The sequence below is a fragment of the Mustela putorius genome, unplaced genomic scaffold (assembly GCF_011764305.1).
Source record: "Mustela putorius furo isolate JIRA1106 unplaced genomic scaffold, ASM1176430v1.1 tig00003845_pilon_pilon_pilon, whole genome shotgun sequence".
In the NCBI taxonomy this organism is placed as follows: domain Eukaryota; kingdom Metazoa; phylum Chordata; class Mammalia; order Carnivora; family Mustelidae; genus Mustela; species Mustela putorius.
In genome coordinates, this window is record NW_025421998.1 from 22,407,557 (window position 1) to 22,427,577 (window position 20,021).

The 20,021-nt window shown below is 43.6% G+C and overlaps 1 protein-coding gene across 5 annotated transcripts in view; it reads right to left on the reverse strand.

The window, feature by feature from the left end:
• Positions 1 to 20,021, reverse strand: part of MAGI2 (membrane associated guanylate kinase, WW and PDZ domain containing 2) — a 1,343,119-nt gene that overhangs the window by 141,786 nt on the left and 1,181,312 nt on the right. For all 5 annotated transcript variants that reach the window (XM_045089715.1, XM_045089714.1, XM_045089718.1 and 2 more), the window contains 2 exons: positions 13,310 to 13,502; positions 6,723 to 6,971 (listed from right to left, as the gene is read on the reverse strand). In XM_045089715.1, the coding sequence (XP_044945650.1) occupies positions 6,723 to 6,971; positions 13,310 to 13,502 (442 nt within the window). The remainder of the gene's footprint in view (positions 1 to 6,722; positions 6,972 to 13,309; positions 13,503 to 20,021) is intronic.

Here is a 20,021-nt window from a genome sequence, read left to right on the forward strand (position 1 = left end):
CCTCTGTAGGTATTCCTATCATGAGTGTGATGACCAAGGACTCGTTATAGGAAGACTGGACCGCCCATAACAAGTGGCGTATTTGTTGATAGCCTTCGCGTCATTAGCAAGTGTACCCCACTCCTACCCTAGCTCCCCGCTACCTCCTGCAGCAGGAAGTAAATCTCACTAGTAAGTGTGATGAGACTGAGTTGATTTAAAACATATGTATATCGGTACAGACTATGAACACAATCCTAACTTTTTTGTTTATGTGGATTTTTTGCAAGATTACGAAGACATTTGCTTATCTGATGGCCCATGAGTTGTAATTAGAAGGCAGATACTTGAAGGAAAATTGGCATTTTATGCCAATATGGTGTCCTGCACCTGCCCTGTACTTCTTCTGTTACAAGTGCACTCACAGTAACGGTGTGGGTGATGGATATACCATTATGCTCCTGAGTGAGCTACTCTCAGCAGAAAGCTCCGAGTGAAAGCACTGTGTCATCGAAGGACTCCAAAGCAGAGGTTCATTTAAGGATTAAGGGAATACAGTGTTACATGTTTCAAAACTGGTTAAGAACTCTGAAAGGAAACTTGGTTTTGCAAACCAACAAGAGATGAAGGAAAGAGACTCATTTTCTAATTCCCATGTCCGGTGGCATGGGTATGACTTAAGGACCTTTCCAGCAGTGACTTTTGGGGCTGGGAATATTGACTGGTCAAAGTTTACAATGATTTAGAGAAGATCAAGGTCCCACCATTGGCACCAGGGGTACTGAGTATCTGTGCTTTTCAGGCGATCAATGAACAAGCCTCAGCATGGAGGTCTGAAGAAAATCCCTTGTTACAACCTAAACCAATAAAATGTAAGATGAGGCACTTACTGATAACTTAGAGACTTCATTTAGGGAAGGACTTTGTAACCCTACAGCAATAAAAGGAGTGCACCAGGACGCAGGTGTACCAAGACAGCCAACGCTGCTGGGGTGTGGGGGAGGACCCCTGGGAGGACTTTCCTTTTGTCTCCAGCAGTCTCATTCCTTCTATCTTAGTGTGTTACACCAAGGTTATCAGTTCACAAGTGTCCTGAGTAAATCGCCTTAAAGGGGAGCTAGTTTTGTGTCTTTAAAGTGCTTGCTTCAGATCACTTCTTAACAGCCGGGCCGCCTTCAAAACATGATCAGAAATGAATGCTACACAGGCTTAAAATGATGGCTTGAGCCAATGAAAAATATGATCCAGGCCTCAGAGGTACCCCAGGATTTGCACACACAGACAAAATGAACCTAATACTCATTTCCATGCTGATTCATGGCATCATATAATTTAGGGCTGGAAGTGGCTGCGAAGACCACCTTTCTTTATTCTTTAGATGAAGGAGCACATGGGACGACCCCTGATGTGTTCGAGGGACACAGCTGGTGGTGGATGGATAAACTGGAGAGAAGCCCCTGCCTCTCGTCCAATGCACTTTGCATGGAACTAAATCGTCTTGTGTCAGGGCAACACTAAAGAAACCTTGGCTTTCTGTTTTAATTCGTATCTTCCCTAAAACCAGGTGGCTATTCAGTGGCTGTGTGGCCTAGGGGGTGGGTATTTTGGGGAAAAGTCCTAAACTGCCTCACGGCTTGCCCACTTTTATTTTACTCTTTTTAGGAAACTATGCTTTAAAATGTCATAAGAAGACCTGCTAGCAAAGCTTTCGGATTTCTAGAATAACCTCTAAACTCCAGAGCTCATGGACGTCCAGAGCCTCAAAGACTTTGAGGAAAGTCATCAGGGCATTTTACTGAAGGTAACTAACTTGTTCTTGAACATTGGATTGTGGTGGGTCTGAGGGAAAGTTAACAATGACCAAGTCTACTCCAAGCCGTGTCCGAGGAAGCACACATGTGGAAACAGAGAGTTGTAGCACCAGCACCAGCAGTGTGCTCACAAGTGATACTCAGATCTTTTTTATTTTTTTTAATTTTGATGCCTCTGTAAGCCAAGAGCAGCTTGAAGGGTGTGCAGAGCCTTCTGATGTACAAAGGAAGGCCAATGGCCAGGGACCTGTGTGGGAAAGGGGCTCCTTCCTAGGATGGGGACTCTGGCCTGCTGAGGGGGGTTCCCTGAGGGCCCCAGCCCTCACCAGCCACTTAGGCTGCAACAGTGCCTGCCTATGACTTGGCAGTTTGGGGCAGGTAAGAGCACCCCACACCTCCAGAATGATCACCAAATCCTCCCCCATCACCAGTCTCCAGCTGCTCCTCTCACCTCCTTTCTCATGCACCCCAATATCTGGTACCTGCCTCACACTCACGCTCCTCCAGAAAGGCTCAGCCCCTGATTCTGCAGCTCCAGAGGCCCCACCCCCACAGAAAACAGAGTCCAGGCTGTTAAGACCACAGGAACGAAGGAAGGAAGGGTGGGAAAGATGGTGTCCCTGCTGTCCCTAACATGCCTTCCCTCGCAGCTTGTTATGGGCCTGCGTTTCGGTTTACAGACTCCCTTGCACAAGCTGCCCGCCCTCTACCACTGCGGTCTCAGTGCCCATGTGTGTCTACCCCATAAATGCCAACATAAGCTTCCTGACAAATTACAGAAAACCAGGAGACTGAGGGGCACTTTTATTTCATCATTTGTGCCAAAGCCGTTCCTGGGAACCGGTGGTGGGAGAGTGGGTTTGAGGCAGGTGGGGGCCAAAGCAAGCACCTACGAGGTCAGGTTATAGTTCTGTGATAAAACCCGGATGTCAGGGCCAACCTATCAACCCCACTGTGTGTGGCCACCGGGACATCATTATAGAGCAAGCTTGTGCTCCACTCGGAGTCAGAACGTTCCCGAGTTTTCTCTCCCCTGTGTACACAGACCTCCATGACAAGAGAGTTCGTCAAAGGCAGGAAATGCCTTGAATATACCAAATTTCCAGTTTTGAGAAGCGTGTAAGGTTGTTTCCAATATTCTGTGTTTATCAATAATATGGCAATGGACCTGTGTGCATACAAACCTTTGCTAGTATCTTCTTAAGAATTTAAAATTCAATTGCCTATTACCGATTACTCTTAGCCTAAGCTCTGGTCTATAGGCCATTTCGTTATTCCTTGGATCTAATATTTTTAAAGATATTATTTATTTACTTGAGAGAGACAGAGACAGAGACAGAGACAGAGTGAGGGAGGAGCAGGGAAAGGAGGAAGCAGGCTCCCTGCTGAGCACAGAGCCCGACATGGGGCTCGATCCCAGGACCCTGAGATCATGATGTGAGCTGAAATCAAGAGTCCGATGCTCAACCGACTGAGCCACCCAGGCGCCCCACCTTGGCTCCAATTTTAAGGTCTGGGAAAAAAAATACTTAATATTTTGGACAATGGGATAAAAACGCTCAGGAAACTTGCTTATTCCCACTTGAAATGAGGAAGAATATTCTTGTACCTCAGACAGGGGCTTCGAAGTTCCGTCTGCTACCAAGCAGTATTCGGCCTCCTGGGTTACTGGTTTGGAAGGAAGCAGTGTGTTCCTTAATTACATTAATGAATATAAAGGGAATTTCTTCTTAAATTTTTGGGAAATAATACTTTGAAAAAAAGACGTGAGGCGTGGTAATGAGCCGGACTAAATGCCAGGTAGTAAATAAGCCAGGAACTTAACGCCCCAAGTTCTCAAGTGATCGACCGCCTGGCATCCCTGGCAGAGTTTTCTCCTGGACCGAGGAAGCTATGGGAAGTAACTTCTTGTGTCACCTTTGGAGTGGTGAAATTTACACGTGGGTTCTCCACCTCTCCTGTCTTCTCTGATATAGTCCATAGAGACATATTATTTGTAGAAGATTCTAAAAGGCACAGTTTCAGGTCTGAATTTTGATGTTTCCAGTGACTTTTCTCGTTTATTGGCTAGTGAATTCTGGGGAGACTTCCAGCCTGAAGCCTCAGCAAAGAAAGGCACACTTAGTTGCATTGGTGTGTCTGCCACTGCTCTTGTCCCTCCCCACTGACCCAGGCTGCGGGGAGCGGGGCAGCCGGTGGGGCAGATTGTGCTCCCAGAAGGTCAGCACGTGGATGGGGAGCTGGCCCCTCATCGGCTGCTCTGGGAGAGTGGGAGCTCTGACTCATGCCTGATGGAAAAGACTATCTGAGAAGCAGCAGCTGATGGAAGAGAAAGGTAATGCTGGTCTGGACAGCAATGGTGACTTAGTGCTTACTCTGAACCAGAGCTCTTCTGAGCACTTCTCTGTACTCATTCATTTAACCTTCAGAGCAGCCTCTCAACATAGATCCTAACCTTATCTTGTCTTTACAGCCAAGGAAACTGAGGCCCAAAGAAGTCATGTGACTTCCTTAAGGTCACACAGGTAGGAGACGATGAAGCCTAGCAGTACGATTTTAGCTGGTTCACCTTTCAAAGGTGTAAAGTGCTCTGTCCGCCAACAAAGAGGCTCAGTAGCGATGAGAAGAACCATGATCACGTTCGTGGTCTTTGGGCTCAGGTAAGACATGAAGAGAAAAATGACCCAAGCCCCAGGAATGATTGTGACTCCTGAGTCCCTGATGGTATCATGCTCTCTAGTCTCACAGAATAAAGGACTTTTGCTATTCTGACGATGGATATGTGACACGAGGAGGGCTCTTTCCCATTCATGAGGTACTTAGCCTTTCTCTTCAAAATTAGAGCTCAAAATTATAACAGAAGTTAAGTATGAAACAGCGTCAGGCCCAGAAAGCTTTTAGGTGCCTGCTGCAAATTATATATTGTAAACGCTACAGGCCATCAGTATAATAACTGCTCTTCCCACAGAGCATGGGGGCAACCTGCATTTCGAACGCCTTAAATTGAAAAGAAATAAACATGTGAAAAAAGAAGGCAGGAAGCATCATGAATACATTTCCACTCTCCAGGGTGATGTAAAATAATACCATTTTGAAAATGACTAGAATTATTCTTTTGAGGTCACTCTAATGTCACTTGGTTGGAAGAAAAATTCACATTAATTGTAAGTAGCTGCACCTGTTGTTTTCCAGATCTACTTATGCATGGATTTGATTTGCAATCGAAAAAAGCATCTGTGGCTTCTCTATGTGATAAGTACATGTGTGCACACACACGCACACACACACACATGCATGCACACACACACAATTCTCTATGCATTTAGTAACAACACCATCACACTTCAAAGAAACCCGAGATCTTAAATACATGTTGAATGGTCTCCTTGTGTTGGTCTACTTGGAACAGGTGCAAGAGCTCTCTGAACATTTCCCCCAAGTATAAATGATTGGAACGCTGTTTATATAATTCATGAAAATCTTTAGTCTTATGTCCTTTCAATCTTGGTGAATCTGTCACACTGACAGAATCCTGCTTTTACCCTACGCTTTAAGATGGGATTTATTCCTTCATCTTATCATGCAGGGAAAGAGAAATGAAATTGTACTTTCAGATGCATGTACTTGCATTTCTGCACATACTCATTGAGGTTCAACACTTCCACTGTTTTCATTCTTGAGTTGGTCAAAGGTAACGTGAAACGGGGTCATTCTTTCCATTCAGTCCTGGTGGGTGTTTTGGGAACATTAACTGTATCATAAAAAGTTCTTATTCATTCTCAATGATTTGGCTCCTTGAGTATTGTTTGACACCCCTCCCTTACCCCACATGCTAGAAATAATCACAGTTATAAGAATTTTAGGACTACCACATGACCTAATTATTTTTTGTCTCAATGCTCTCAATCTTGGTATTTCTATCCATATTATTATGGGCTAAATCACTTCAACATGGCAAACGAGCAAGTTTGCCTATTGCCTTTACTGTCCTACCACCTGCTGGCAGCCAAGTAACTTCTGGAATATTGTTCCTGAAAGGAAAACCGCCAAGGAAGACTGAGGGTCTACAAGATGACCAATTGCAAGAGAAACACAACTTCTGATGATACCTGTTGTACAGGCTCACAGATTTGGAGGAGCCCTTGGTGAAGTCACGTACAACCCCCCATCCACTACTACCAGCCTAGGACAAGGTTCCAGGATGTTGGCACCCTGAGGACAGTTTTCATGACCTCCTGATGCTGTCTCAGGCTTCCACTCTTGCTCTCTTCCCCCGATTTCATTTTGTACAATAACGGACTTAAAAAGCATAGGTATATATAATACTTAAAAATATAAACAATATAAATAGTATAAATACTTAAAAATATATGTACTTATAATATAAGTTCCTTCCATGGTTCCCGTGGACTTAGACTACAGTCCAGATTTCTTCCCGTGGGCACGTGAAGCCCCATGCAGCCTGGCTCCTGCCTAGTCCTCTTAGTCTCATGTCGCTCTCACGTCCGTTCTGTCATCGCCACACTGGGCTTCTGTAGAGCTCTTGAACACTGAGCTCCTTCCTCGACTGCTCTCCCCCCAGATCCTTTGCATATCTGGTTTCGTCCTATCAAGTGGGAAGGAGCTTCTCTTGCACCAATACTCTCACACTACTCAGTTTTATTTTCTTCCCACTATAATAGGAACAAAGAGCTTTTATGGGGGTTGTGGGGTCAGGGGGACATTAGATGTGAACTTGCATTCTTTCTGAACTGAAGGTTCAGCAATGTTTGCTAATCCTAAATTAAATTATCTTATTTTTGCCCATAGCCTGTAAGCTCCTGGCTCCCCAAGGTGCCTACAATCGTCTTCTGATCTGCACGTCCAGTATTCCTACCAAGAACAGATAAGCCCAAGACCCCTTATTCAAAGGCAAGCGAAGCTATCACTTACTGATAGTGGATCCGGACTCAGGTCTATTCAGGGAGCTGATGATGACAAAGCCGAAGCCTTCGTTCTCCTTGCGGTGAATGACCACATCGCTGGTCTGCAGACTGTGGGAAGCAAAGCCTTCAGGTGGAGAGGCATTGCTACTGGGGGCAGCATGGTTGCTGTTGGTGTAGGTGGCGTAGTCACTGCGTGGAGAGCTATGGTGCGTTGATACAGAGCCTGGACTCCTCCCGTTCTCTGGGCAGGGCTCCCCTGCAAAACACAGCGTGCCCAGGTGCTTGGTTATGTAACAAGGGTCTTGATGAGTGCCTCTGTTTATTAGGTGCGGTTCTAGACATTAGCACCATGACAAGACTGGCTGACTGGCTTCTAGTCCCCACGAGTGCAGAGTTTTTGAAGGGCTACAAACCTAGCTACAGAGCCCCCAGGTCTAAGCCCCATTCCATTCTTCACGGCAAACATAGCTAAACCCTCATCGGCTTTCTCTGTGCTGCTACTAGTTTATATTTTCCTCTTGTTAAATCTGCAACACTCCACCCTCTACCACCTCTGCTCAGGACAACACCTGGTTTTAGATATTGAGCTTTTTTTTTTTTAAAGATGTATTTATTCATTTGAGAGAGAGAGAGAGAGCGTGAGAGAGAGGTGGGAAAGGGGCAGAGAAAGAGGGAGAAGGAGAGGGAGAGGGGAAGCAGACTCCCCACTGAGCGTGGAGCCCCAACAAGCCCCCATCTCACCATCTGACCCCGAGATCATGGCCTGAACCAAAACCAAGAGTCAGATGCTGACCTGAGTGAGACACACAGGAACCCCTAGATACTGAGCTTCTTAGTTTCATAATAATAACTGATTAAAGATTACAAAACAGGAGGGCAGTATCTTAAACTGCATTGTGCACAGGATTACTTAAAGAACTTGTGAAGACTGTATCTTCAGGGTTCATGCATGGAAAGTTTTTTTTTTTTTTTAAGATTTTATTTATTTGACAGATCACAAGTAGGCAGAGAGGCAGGCAGAGAGAGAGAGGGGGAAGCAGGCTCCCTGTTGAGCAGAGAACCCCATGTGGGGCTTGATCTCAGGACACTGGGATCATGACTTGAGCAGAAGCTTTAACCCACTGAGCCACCCAGGTGCCCCTGGAAAGTGTTTTTAGTAGATTTAGGAAGACTGGGCACAGGAGAGAGAAACCCAGTAAGAGTTCTAGGCCACCACTGAGCAATGCTGCTGGAGGGGTATGGTTAGTGGGGCTAATAGCCCAGGATATCCATGTAAAGGGACCCATCATAATCACAGTTTTATTTAATTTTGTGATACTCTGTTAGTCTAGAGGCATTAATTCACTCCATGTAGGTGGAAAACATCTTTCTTAAAGGATCCTTCTTTTATTCACTTATTCTAGGATTAAATCTAACAATGATGTCAGGCCAAGGAGACGATGGGTTTTGAATTTCTGAATGAGGTGTGGGTGGCATTGCTCATTTTTATGCTGTATTATTTCAAAATATTCTCTATTATTAGCCAGATAAACCAAACCAATACTTCCATGAGAAAACAAACTTATTTACAGGAAGAAATGATAAAAAGTTGGCAGCCAAGAGAAGCTGCTTTTTAAAAATAAAAGTTCACCTGTTATTGATAAAGAATTTTGTCATTTTAACTTAATACTTAGGTTTTGGTATTCTGATTAAAAGAACTGAAGTGGGCACCTAAAATACTGTAACTAGAAATAGGACTGTTTCATCTCATCTTACAGGTTGATTAGTTTGCTCAAAAGATGTTTCTGGAACAGAGAAATAGTGAGAAGGAAAGTAACCACAAATAATGACTCTTTTTTGGGTCTCTAGATATGGCCTCCCATTTAGAGCTCTGGTAGGTATCTCATAAAGCAAGTTAAAAATAAGTAGCAAAAGTCCCAGTGAAGGCTCTTAACTTGATAAACTGCAATTCCATTCTGAAACGAAAAATCATTTCATTTCAAAAATCAAAAATCATTTCAAAAATCAGGGAGAAAGAACACAGACTACAAGAGAATTTTTGTTCCACTGATATGTAGAGAAAAAGGAAGAGCATTTATACATACACTCAGATTAAAAAATAGTCTTATAAAAATGTATTCATTTCTTGTTTGTAATAGCAGAATAAGATCCAGGCTGCTGCTTATTATCATTTGATAAATTTGAATTTTTCGGTAAGATTTAATTAATCAGATTTTAATTAAAGAAGACAAATGGATGCTTTTCATCTGTAAGAAATGTATCGAGGTGAGAAAAGTACAAAATGCCAATGTCAAAACCTTTCCCTCTTTTCTACCAGAATTTAAAACTACTTGTAAAATGTCCCCTCCCCACTAGAAAATATTCAAAGACAAGCTGTTACGGTCTTGGTGAAGGACATGTCCTTTATCAGTCCTTGTGCGAGTTGGAAATAAAGTGATTAGAGATAGTTGGGAGGAAGAAAAACAAACAATTATTAGGCTGCAACCTTAAATTGAAAATCTTCCTGAGTTATTGGACCAAATCAGTAACTTAAATGTCATAGGCAGTGACAAGAGAGATCTCATTTTCTGGCTGTCGTATTTTAGGGGGTTGAGGGCTGGGCCTGTCAATAAAGTGGCAACAAAGGAAACTGATCTGTCTTTGCAGTAAGTGTCTGGGAGCAGCTCTCGCTCATGTTCTAGAGGCTTCCCCGAAAGAACGTCACTGACTATTCAACGTGAATGGTGGCTGGGGAAGGCGAAGAGTGCAAAACAGTAAAAAGAATATGGTTCTCTTGCTTTTGGACTTTGCTTTCCACCTCTAGAACAACGTTCTTCATCTTTTTAAATTTTTAAAATTTCATTTAAGTTTTTCAGTGTTCCAAGATTCATTGTTTATGCACCACACCCAGTGCTCCATGCAATCGGTGCCCACCTTAGTCCTCATCACCAGGCTCACCCAACACCCCCATCCTCTCCCTTCCAAAACCCTCAGTTTGTTTCTCAGAGCAAACAGTCTCTCATGGTTCGTCTCCCGCCTCGATGTCCCCCAATTCACTTTTCCTTTCCTTCTCCTAATAAGGCAGTGGGTCTTGCCAGCCCAGGCTGGAGTGTCCACACGCATTGTACAACCCCATGGGGCCTGACGGAGCAGGGGGCAGCCCACAGGCTGGGTCCCCACCAAAGCGAGGGGCTGACCTGCCTGCGAAGCATCTGAGTGGGTGTACTCCTGGTCTGGACTCCTCAAAGCAGACAGCTTATTTAAACGGGTGACATGCTCAGACAAAGAAGAAGGGAACATGTTTGGAATCAACAAAAAGTCTAGTAACCAGGACTGGGGGATCCAGGGGCACCTTTCAGCCAGCTGCCAAGAAAGCCTTCTCTTTCTCAGCATTAAGCTGAGAATTAGACTCTCCCTTAGATATGAGAGAAGAGTACTGATGGATAGCTTTCGGACGGACTCTAACGTGTTTTGATTAAGTCATAATATGTTCTTTCACATCAATTCTAGATTGACACATAAGGAAATTCCTCAGGGACACTCTTCTCTCAGACGAATAGTGTGTATTCAAAATAATATGTCATTAGGTTGAACGTCTCAAAGCTGAGCTACTAAATATATAAATATTTATACTTCAGTGTAATAATTAAAGCCACTCTTCTACTATCCTTGGGGGGGAAAAAATAGCTAAACACTGGAGCTGGTGGCGTGGGTAAAACATCTCTCAAAACTAGTTTATTTTTTAAATTAAAAAAAGGTTTTTTTAAAGACTTTTCATTTATTTTTTGGGAGAGAGAGTGAGTGTGTATGAGAGAGAGAGCAATTGTGGGGAGAGAGGGAAAGGAAGAGGGAGAAGCAGACTCCTTGCTGAGCAGGGACCCCGACGCGGTGCTCGATCCCAGAATCTTGGGTTCATGACCTGAGCCAAAGGCAGATGCTTAACTGACTGAGCCACCCAGTTAAGGTGGCTGTGCTATAATTATCTTGTATATAAAATATTAAATGTATTATGGGATGTTTCTTTCTTTTACTCCACAATTTCTCCTTTTTGAGGATCTAGCTTGTCATTGCCTCATTGAAAACCTCGCCTTTCTAGCCTTAGCATGCACACTTTTAAAATATTTTAATATTTGCAGAAGCTTCTGCGTTACTTAGTTGTTGCCCGAGGTAACTAACTAGGCATTATCTCTCCTAATCCATGTGCTTTTCTCTCTTTTTCTCTTGAGCGTTGGAAGCCAGTGCCTAGTGCCTTCTGAGGAGGGACAGGACATTTGCACAAGCTGAGGCAAGCATAAGGCTGAAGACTTTAACCTCCGTGAGCGCCGCCCCCCTTCTTCCCAGCTCCTGATACCACTGCTCTGTGTAAGAAGGTGGCAGCTTTGTCCCTCTTCTCACGTATCTTCTGTCTCTTCACAAGCTGACTGCTCACTTCCTTCAGCTTTGAACCATCTCATTGTAAGTCAGGCTCACACCTCCCACTGCCTTTGCTTGGGAAAGCATAATAATAATGGTAACAGTCCTTGAAAAGGCCTCCTCACTGTCATATCCATGTGTGGCTGTCCTTTCTCGCTCTTGGAGAAACAGCAGCGAAGAAGAAAAGCTGTCTTCCTATGCCTTTAAAAAATCTGTTCCATCCTATTTCTAGGCATTTACTTTACTATCAAAGTATCCTTTCCTGAACTTAATCATTTTCTATACTGATGACGCTTTCAAGGAAGAGTGAGCTGAATTAACTTGGAAACACTCCTGGTGTGAACGAGCAGTCTGCACCCGAACGTTTTCAAAAATTAAATGCACTTGAAATGCACTCGAAAACCTAAATGAGTAAAGTTGGTAAGAACTGCAGCAAAGAGCATCTTCACAAAAGTCACATGATCCACAAATTGCAAGAATACATTTTTGCAGCTTTTGGCATGCACTCCAATAGTGTGGGTTGATTAAAACAAAATTTAATTGGCAATAATCAGCTGGTGGCAAGGGGAGCATGAAATTATGTTGGTGCACTTGGTTTTGCACCTTGCAGTATATTTCCTTGTAAATCGGGTATCTTTTTAATTTATCTGTGGGTTACAGAACATATAGCATGGCAAACTTTTTATTTAAAATCACTCTTAGGGAGAGAGACTGTTAAATGTTAACCAAGCAAACACTCTCTTCCTCCTGGCATCTTGCCCAAGGATAAGGCATGATTCAAGGTGTTTTACTTCTTTGGGTCAAGTGGTATGTCACGAATTTCTGAAGATGAATGGCACTTCTTAGCAAAACCTCCACACGATGCAAGATATATAGCAGTCTGTACTGGTGAGGGCTGACAATTCTTCCGACTTGCCCTTTTAAACGATTGCCCTTGATCAAAGTCTAGTTTCTAGAAGACTCGATTAGAAAAGGGGCTTTAGTTCAATTAGTAAGTCTTATCTTCCCTAGTCACTCACAGCCTGTGATTAGCCAGTGGCACCCAACCCCCCACTATTTTTTTTTTTTTTAATTCAGATGCCTTATAATAATAACACAGGGAAGACTACTTGGGTTAGGGAGTGACATTTGCTAACGGATGGTCTTTGAATTCCTTGGGGGTGGGATGGGTGGGGGCCCGAAGGTGGGATAAAGCCAGAAGCACAGGTGGTGGCAGGGGCTGGGGGTCGGTGCAGCGGCAAGAGCCTCTGCATTGTCACTGATTTTCACTGCAGACTCCTGGGTGAGCTACCCAACCTCTGGGCCTTGGTTTCCTTTTCTGTAACACATGGGAGCTCCTGCAGTTGAAGTCCATCTTAATCTGTATGAGGAGATCCAGGGGGCTGAGCAGAGAGGCCAGTGGCCATGAGAGCAGTAGGTAATTCACAGGGCAAAGCTCTGGAAGCTAGCTGGGGACCCTACTGCCTACGTTACGGAGTGCTTACATTTCAAAAAATGGTTGATTTTTGTAACAGACATATTCATAGAAATATAAACCGTTTTGGGGGATTGAGATGGTGGAGAGAGATAAACTAAATCATACTAGGACTGTGAAGACTGATTTAAAAGTGAAGTCTTTGGTGGATTCTTTCACGATGCTGGGAAATGGCTGTAAAGGGAATAATTACTTCTAATTTACCGATTCCATAAGCTTGGAGTTAAATGAATTGTGTTTTCACAGAGTGACATACAGCTGTATTTTTGTCATAGTTTTATTGTTACCTTTTATCAGGCTCTACTTTGGAGGCTAATTTTCCATCCTAGTTGTCTTATTATGGTATCAAAATGCCGTGGTTCTTGGTTCGTAAACACAATGAGGAACACTTTCCAAAGCTGTATTTTCCACTACCATAATGTTCCTCTTATAGCTAGCATCCACCAAAGAGCAAAGAGCATACACATTTTAAATTAGCCCCAGGCTTTGCTAGAAAATTTTTAATGACCAAGCTGAAAAGGTAGGGCTTTGAGACTGCTTGGAATTATAGTGGGGTGAAAATCTGCCCTTTTGAGATCATGGTCACATGTGGTAGATCTAGGTTGACTTTTGTCCTTGTATAATATAGAAATTGGTTTAAAATTTTTTCCTCCCTGTCCTTAACCATGTCCCACAAAAGCATTTCACCACCCGACCCCCAAGCCTCCCTGCTGGCTTGAGCCACACACCTCCACATAGCACCTTCCTTCTCACAGTGAGGTTGACCTGCCCGTTTCGGGCTGCGTGGTGCATCAGGTCGATGACATAGCGGTGGGTCTTGCCAGCCACTGGAATCCCGTCGACATAAACAAGCTCATCTCCCGGGTGCAGGCGGCCATCTCTGTCAGCTGAACCCATGGCAATGACGGCGCCAATCAAAATCTAGAGAAACGTGAGAAGGAAAGGATATTTGCATTTCAACTATTTTTGCTCACATATACATAATTTCTTTATGTAAATATAGTTATAGATAATATTAAAATTTCCTTATATATAAATCTAATTATACACAATAAGATCATATATATGTATGTACAACTTGGGGGAAGGTTTTATTTCCACATTCTACCCCTTACTCCAAACCTGAGCATGTACTTGAAAAATGAAAAATGAGGGGCTTTTCCCACTCTTCCAGGTTGCTCACTCCTTTTAGAGAAATGAACATTTTGAACTCGCTGCTGATGGCCACGAGGTCTGGGGGCCCAGTTATCACCCTTAAGAAAAATTCTAACCCCAAATGTTCTGATGTTATTGGCCATTGGGCATGTAACAAGCTGGGGATTGAATCTTGGCTCCACTTCTTATTTGTGTGGCCTTGAGCGAATCTTAACCTCTGTGAGCCTCAGTTTCTTCATCGGCAAAATGGGGAAATAAAGTAATGGGAGCTGCTTTATGGACTTACTGAAAGAACTGAGTGAAATAATGCATGTAAAGCATTTAACTTTGCTCATGCACATAGTGAGAGCTAAAAAAATGTCAGGGGAAACGAGGGGCTATATATTATGAAACTGCTAATGATTCAATTTTTTTTTTTTTTTACTTTGTTTTGCCTTGCAAGTCTGGAGGTAAGGAAAAAATAAAATAAAACAAAGTAAAACTCCCAGTTGGCTCTTCAGGTCAGGTGACTTTAAAAAAGCCTCAGTCAAACCTCCTCCTGATTTTTGCTCTATTCCTTCGAATATTTCCTTGGAGCACTCTCCTTAGTGTAAAGGACATTCCCAATTCTGCCTGTCCCCTGAAATGCTTCTGAAATGTTTAGGTGACTCTCATGCCAAGAAATGAGGAAGAGGACTTCTGGGAAATGTGTGTGTGTTAATTCCCTGAACCAGGGACTGTAAGGAAAGACATAACATAAGGCTTCCCACTTTCCATTAGAAACACTCAGATTAGTGTCCATTAATGAGGCTTTTTTTTTCTTTCTCAGAAAAAAAACCAATGGCACTAAATATTTTAGTTATACTGTTTAACCTACAATTTTTCCAACACATGGGCAATGGCCATCTGATTTCTTTCACCAAGTGGCTTAGCTATAGAGCATCTGAAGTCAATTGTTACTCTTACCCTGATCATATTACAGAGACTATCCTCTAAGTTTTAAGTCTGTATAAAAGGATCCCTTACAGATGGATTTCGTTTGGGCACAATGATTTCCTTCAAACTCTGGATCTGTGGATCCCAGCTCATTTGCAGAGCTGCCCCCTCGTGATCGCGGGCTCATGTGTCTCAGGTGTGACAACAGACTGATTCTTATGTGGTCACACTGCTCGGCGTGACCTGTCAACATGGCAACTTGATGTGAATGCCCAGGATTTCTCGGGTCTATGCAGAATTAGAGGATGGAGAGTGCTCTGTTTTCCTGAAGACCTCATAGCCTAGGCCCACTGAACAGCTTTCTTTATCCACAGGAATGACAATTCTTGATGACTACACCTACTTTGTCTCTATTCCTGGGGGTGGGCTGGGGTTTGATTTGCTTCCACACTGAATATCAGTGCTCTGAGGAGTGGTTCATTATTGCTATCACAAGGAAAACCTCCCATATCCTGCCTTAGATTAGCGGTACAGTGTGGTTCTTTCCCGGCAACGCTCCGCTCCCATTTCCTACAGGCCAGCGGCTGGGTCTGCTTCTGACAGTCTCCGTTTCTCTTATTGTCATGCCAACCTGAATTTATGAGCTTCTTTCTAAAGATGTTCCAATCTCTTCTTCAAAAGACTGAACCCGCTAAGGAGCCCTTCAAAGATTTGCTAAGTGCTTTGTGCGAAAGCCAGTTAAAATGAATGTTTATGTTTCTCCACTGCCCCATGAAAAGCTGCATTTAGCTGGGTTAGTCCCCCAAAATGCTTCAACCTTTGGACTTCCTATGTGCTTTAGTGAGACAGTTTATAGCTAGTTACAGAGAAGAAAATGGCTCGTGAGCTTCTTGGCCGGTTAATTATCAACTTGAAGCTATATTTCTGACTCTCACTGAGAAGAGTGAACCAAAATATAGGTCACATTTGAGAATGGTATGGATGCAATTTGGTCCTCTGCAAAAACAAAATTTCACTAAGGAAAAAAACCCAAAAAACCAAAACACCACCCACTCCCGTCCCTGACCCCAAATTTCACTTTCGAAAATTCCCATTCCTCCCTTGCTGTAAGCAGGCAGCAAAAATATGCAGATGCTCTTGAAGTTATCGTCTTTGTTACTAGGTGATACTAGTTCTAGTACCACCTAAACTAGTTACACTCAGTAAAAGAAAAATCCCAGTAAAACATCTGTTTTTCTGCTGCATTGCTGTGATAGGAGTACTAATTAATTTATCTATTCAGCAAATATTAATTGAACCCATGGGTACTTTTGGGTGTTAGAAATTCACCCGTGAACAAGAGATACAGATCCCTGCCCTTAGAAAACTCCTAGTCTAGTGGTCAGACAATAATGAGTGTAGTCAGTTCTGTTGTATGCTAGCAGGCATGCACCACGGAAAAAAGGGAGCAAGGCGGGGTGGCGGGTGGAGGTCAGTCATGTGACTGGAGGCAGTGCGAGAGCTGGTTAGAGGAGGCACCGCTGAGAACCTGACATTTGAGCAAAGACTTAAGTTCCCCTGACACACTTTTTTTTTTTTAAAGTGGAAGCTTTACTCTTTGAAATTCTGTTCATTTGATCAAATCTCATGTGCTTACTTCCAATAAGTGGTGTAATCAGCAGAGTACCCCAGTATAACTTCTTATACAGTGTTACACAATTCCTGTATATATAGACATTATTATGTAACGACATTAATAATCCATCCTCTACCCTGTTTCAAACTGAAGTTGACATAACTATTAAATGCGATTGAACTGGCCCCGAGTGGTGGCCTGTGGTGGCCTGTAGCATGCACCGAGCTGCGTGCCCAGTAGTATGTAGCACCGAGCCGTGCGTCCATGAGCCGGGCGCAGCAGCTGCTTTTGCTGAATTCATCAGGAGCCATGGCCTCCGCTGGGAAGAGGCTCACTGCGCATGCTCTCTTCAAGCTCTCACGCAGCTTCTCTGCCTTAGGCTTTGGCCATGTTGCCCCTTCATGCGTTGTATTTCACTGTAGCTACAGAGCTAATTCTATGTATCTTCTCTTTTAAGGAACAACAACAACAACAACAACAACAACAATACCTTTTCCCCCTGCCTTTTAATTCGAGTATGCCTTGTATGCTCCAGTTATTCTATGAGTTTAGTTCCTGCCTGCCACGGTTCCTGCAGAGATGAGACGGTCCTTGGTTCCTTGTTGCAACTCCTACTGCCTTTTCAATGCATATACACTCTCCTGTTGGCTTAAAGTATGGGGAACATGCCTCAGGACATCTGATCCTTTAAGCCAGGAGTTCTAACGCTTTGGGCACAAGTGAACCACCTGGTGAGCTTATTAAAACACAGCGTTGGGAACTACCAGCTGGTAGAACTACCTGCAGGAACTACCTGCCCCCCCCCCCACCCACCCAAGAGTGTGATACTGTTGTTCTGGGGTGGAACCTGAGAGTCCACATGTTTGACAAGCTCCCTGGAGAGGTGGGAAGCTTCAGTCTGTGGCCCTAGCACCCTCTGAGTAGCAAGTCCTGAGTATTCACACTCCGTCCAATGGCCACGGGATCTGTGGTCCTCACTGGTCACCTTCTAAGTCCCCTGAAGGACTCTCCCGATGTGCCTGGCCTGAGCTCTCTGACCCATCATGCCTGTCACTTTGCAGGTCTGTTGAGAGACACTTTCCACCCCCCAATCCCTCTCAAGTGCATGGTCTGGGCTCTCTGACCCATGAGACTACATTTCCCTTCTGGTCTTGCTGACCCTGGGCTACACTGGCCACTGAGCCTTCCTGCCAATACTGGCCTCCCTCCACACGCATCTCCCTCTAGGCTCACTGGATTCTTAAGCCTGTGTAGACCCACTCATCAGTTTGCTCATTGCTCTTGGAGAAGTTCTTTATCTTGTCCTTACTGCTTTGGCTTTGAAGGAAGAACCTTGTGGCAAAACAGCTAGAAAACGCCTGCTCCCTAAACTCCTGGAACAACGGATCCACGGCCTTAGCTTTTCAACTGCCTTCTCAGAAAACGAAAGAATCAACAACTCCACAATTCTGTCTCATAGGCTGGGAAGGCACGGAACAAAACAGAGTATTTGATATGAAATAATAGCAATTCACATTTAAGTGGCTGGTACCCCAGTCAGCCAGGGGAAAAAGCTAACAAAAAAAGGAAAACCAAAATCATATGTGCAGGCCTTTTAATTCCTTTAATTCTTTCCGGCTCTACCTAATGCAAGTCCAACCTTGTTAGATCTGAGCTACAATAGTTATGACCTGGGACAACTTAACAGGGTGGCAAGCCGATTTTAGGCTCTTGCCTTCTGAAACTTCTCTGCAAGTTTACACAGACTCGCCGACCAAGAAATGTGTCTATCGTTACCTCCTCTTACTATGAACAGTTTTTCTCCATTGCAGCATTTTCTAAATCTTTCTACCTTGATGCCTTCCCATCTCTTTTCAGCTCACAGCTGGAAATCCCATTTTTGTTCCTTTCTGGCAATTTTTCATTTCTTTCTATTTCTATTGTTATTTAACTGTGAAAAGTATTTCCTCTTGCAGGAAAAATGCCCGTATGCTTTGTTGGAGCTGGAGTCCTGCTGTTCATTATTTGCCGAAAGCTATGTTGTCGTGTTTAAAGCGCACCCTGAGATATCAGTACCATTTTGTATATATGGAGGCAGAAACCTGTTTGATGTAATTTATGAGACCTCCTGTGGCTGGGGACCAAGTCGCCTCATGAGACTCTCTCTTTGTAGCACATCGGCAATTAAATGAGGCCAGCACATTTTGTTTATATATTATCTCTGGACGGAGGAAAGCAGGAAGGAAAGGCTTATGGGAGGTCTTTACAGTAGACTCACTCTTCCTGACATGGTCTTTCTGAGGTGCAGCGTTCTGGTCTTCAAGGCATTACTTTCTGCCTTTGCTTGCTTTAGGAAGATTTAGGCTTCTTTTAAATGGCTTAAGTGTCCAAATTGTAACTAGCAGACTGTGTGTGTCTTAAATCATTCAAATGAAAGAATAAACCAGAATAAGTCTAAATAAACACAACAGGTATAACCAACAATCCATGTAATCTGAAGAGGCTTGTCAGAGATACTGGATGTCTGCCCTCTGTAGGGGAGAAGGGCCCCCTGAGTCAAAGCCAGTATTCAGAAGTGCTGGGAATCTGGGGGTCTGTGCACTGACTAGGAGGCCAGGTGGTGACTATGGCCACATTCACACACCCGAGCTTCATTTTGAGAAATATATGCTCCACTGGGGCCACAATATTACTGCTTCGGTGACAAATTTCAGCCAGTCCCCTCCCTTCTTGAGCCAGCTGAGACCACATCTTCCCTGTGGACAGTCACGCGGTCCCTCCTGCCCCTGGGGGAGGAGGGAGAGACTGGTGAAGACAGTATTTCCTGAATGTGGTTCTAGTTTACCCCCAAAGGGACAATGCAGGCACATTCGGGGGAAATAGAATTTTCTATTTCAAAGACTATATTGAAGTAAGTGTCATGGGAAGAATTAGAACTTCACTTCTTTTTTTATTTTTGTCATAGTTTAATCTTATTTGTCCTTATCATATAAGGGAAGGACCCTGATAGTATGTTTAGGGGTTATAAAAATCCAGGATCTGGCCCTGGTTGAAGAGTCCTTTGGTACAAAATATTCATCTTTGAGTCCAGTTCTCTGGGATGGGAATCTCAAAGACAGGAGACTAAGGGACTAATGCAGGTATGAGAGGTTCTTGGGAACTGTGGCCATGTTCATTTTAAAAGGGACCACCCCTTAGCTCTGGTCAGTTGCTGTCAACGAGAAAGATAAGCCAAATGTTGCTAGATTTATTTTTCAAGAGAATATGTAAATTTGAATTTTAAACATGTGAAATTAATTGGTGTTGCACAATTTTAAAACACTGGGTTGAATAAAACATATTATAGGGCTCCTAGGACACCATTCCTGATTCTAGGAGGAAGCCGTTTAAATTCTACAGAGCCTGTAGCATCTAGAAGCCTCAGAAAAGGTAAACTCTAGGTTATTACTTTTTTTTTTTTTCCTGAGAGGTTCAGGTGACAGTTTGGGCTTGGTGAAGAGAATTCTCTTCAATTCCAGTTAGCAAATATCTAATGTGCCAGGCTCTGTGCTGGGCTTGGAAGATAGAAACACCGCCATAAACTTGCCTTCAAGGAGGTCACAGTTTGGTAAGGGGGAAAAAGTATGTCAGTTAGTACCTTCTGGAACAAATAGGAACCTCCTCCTTCTGGTGGAGACCACTTAGGTTGGTACGTTTGAAGCATTATGGCATCATAATGGATTCTAATGAATTTACCCTTAAATGCCCTACAAGAGTCTCAGTATCCACCATAGGAT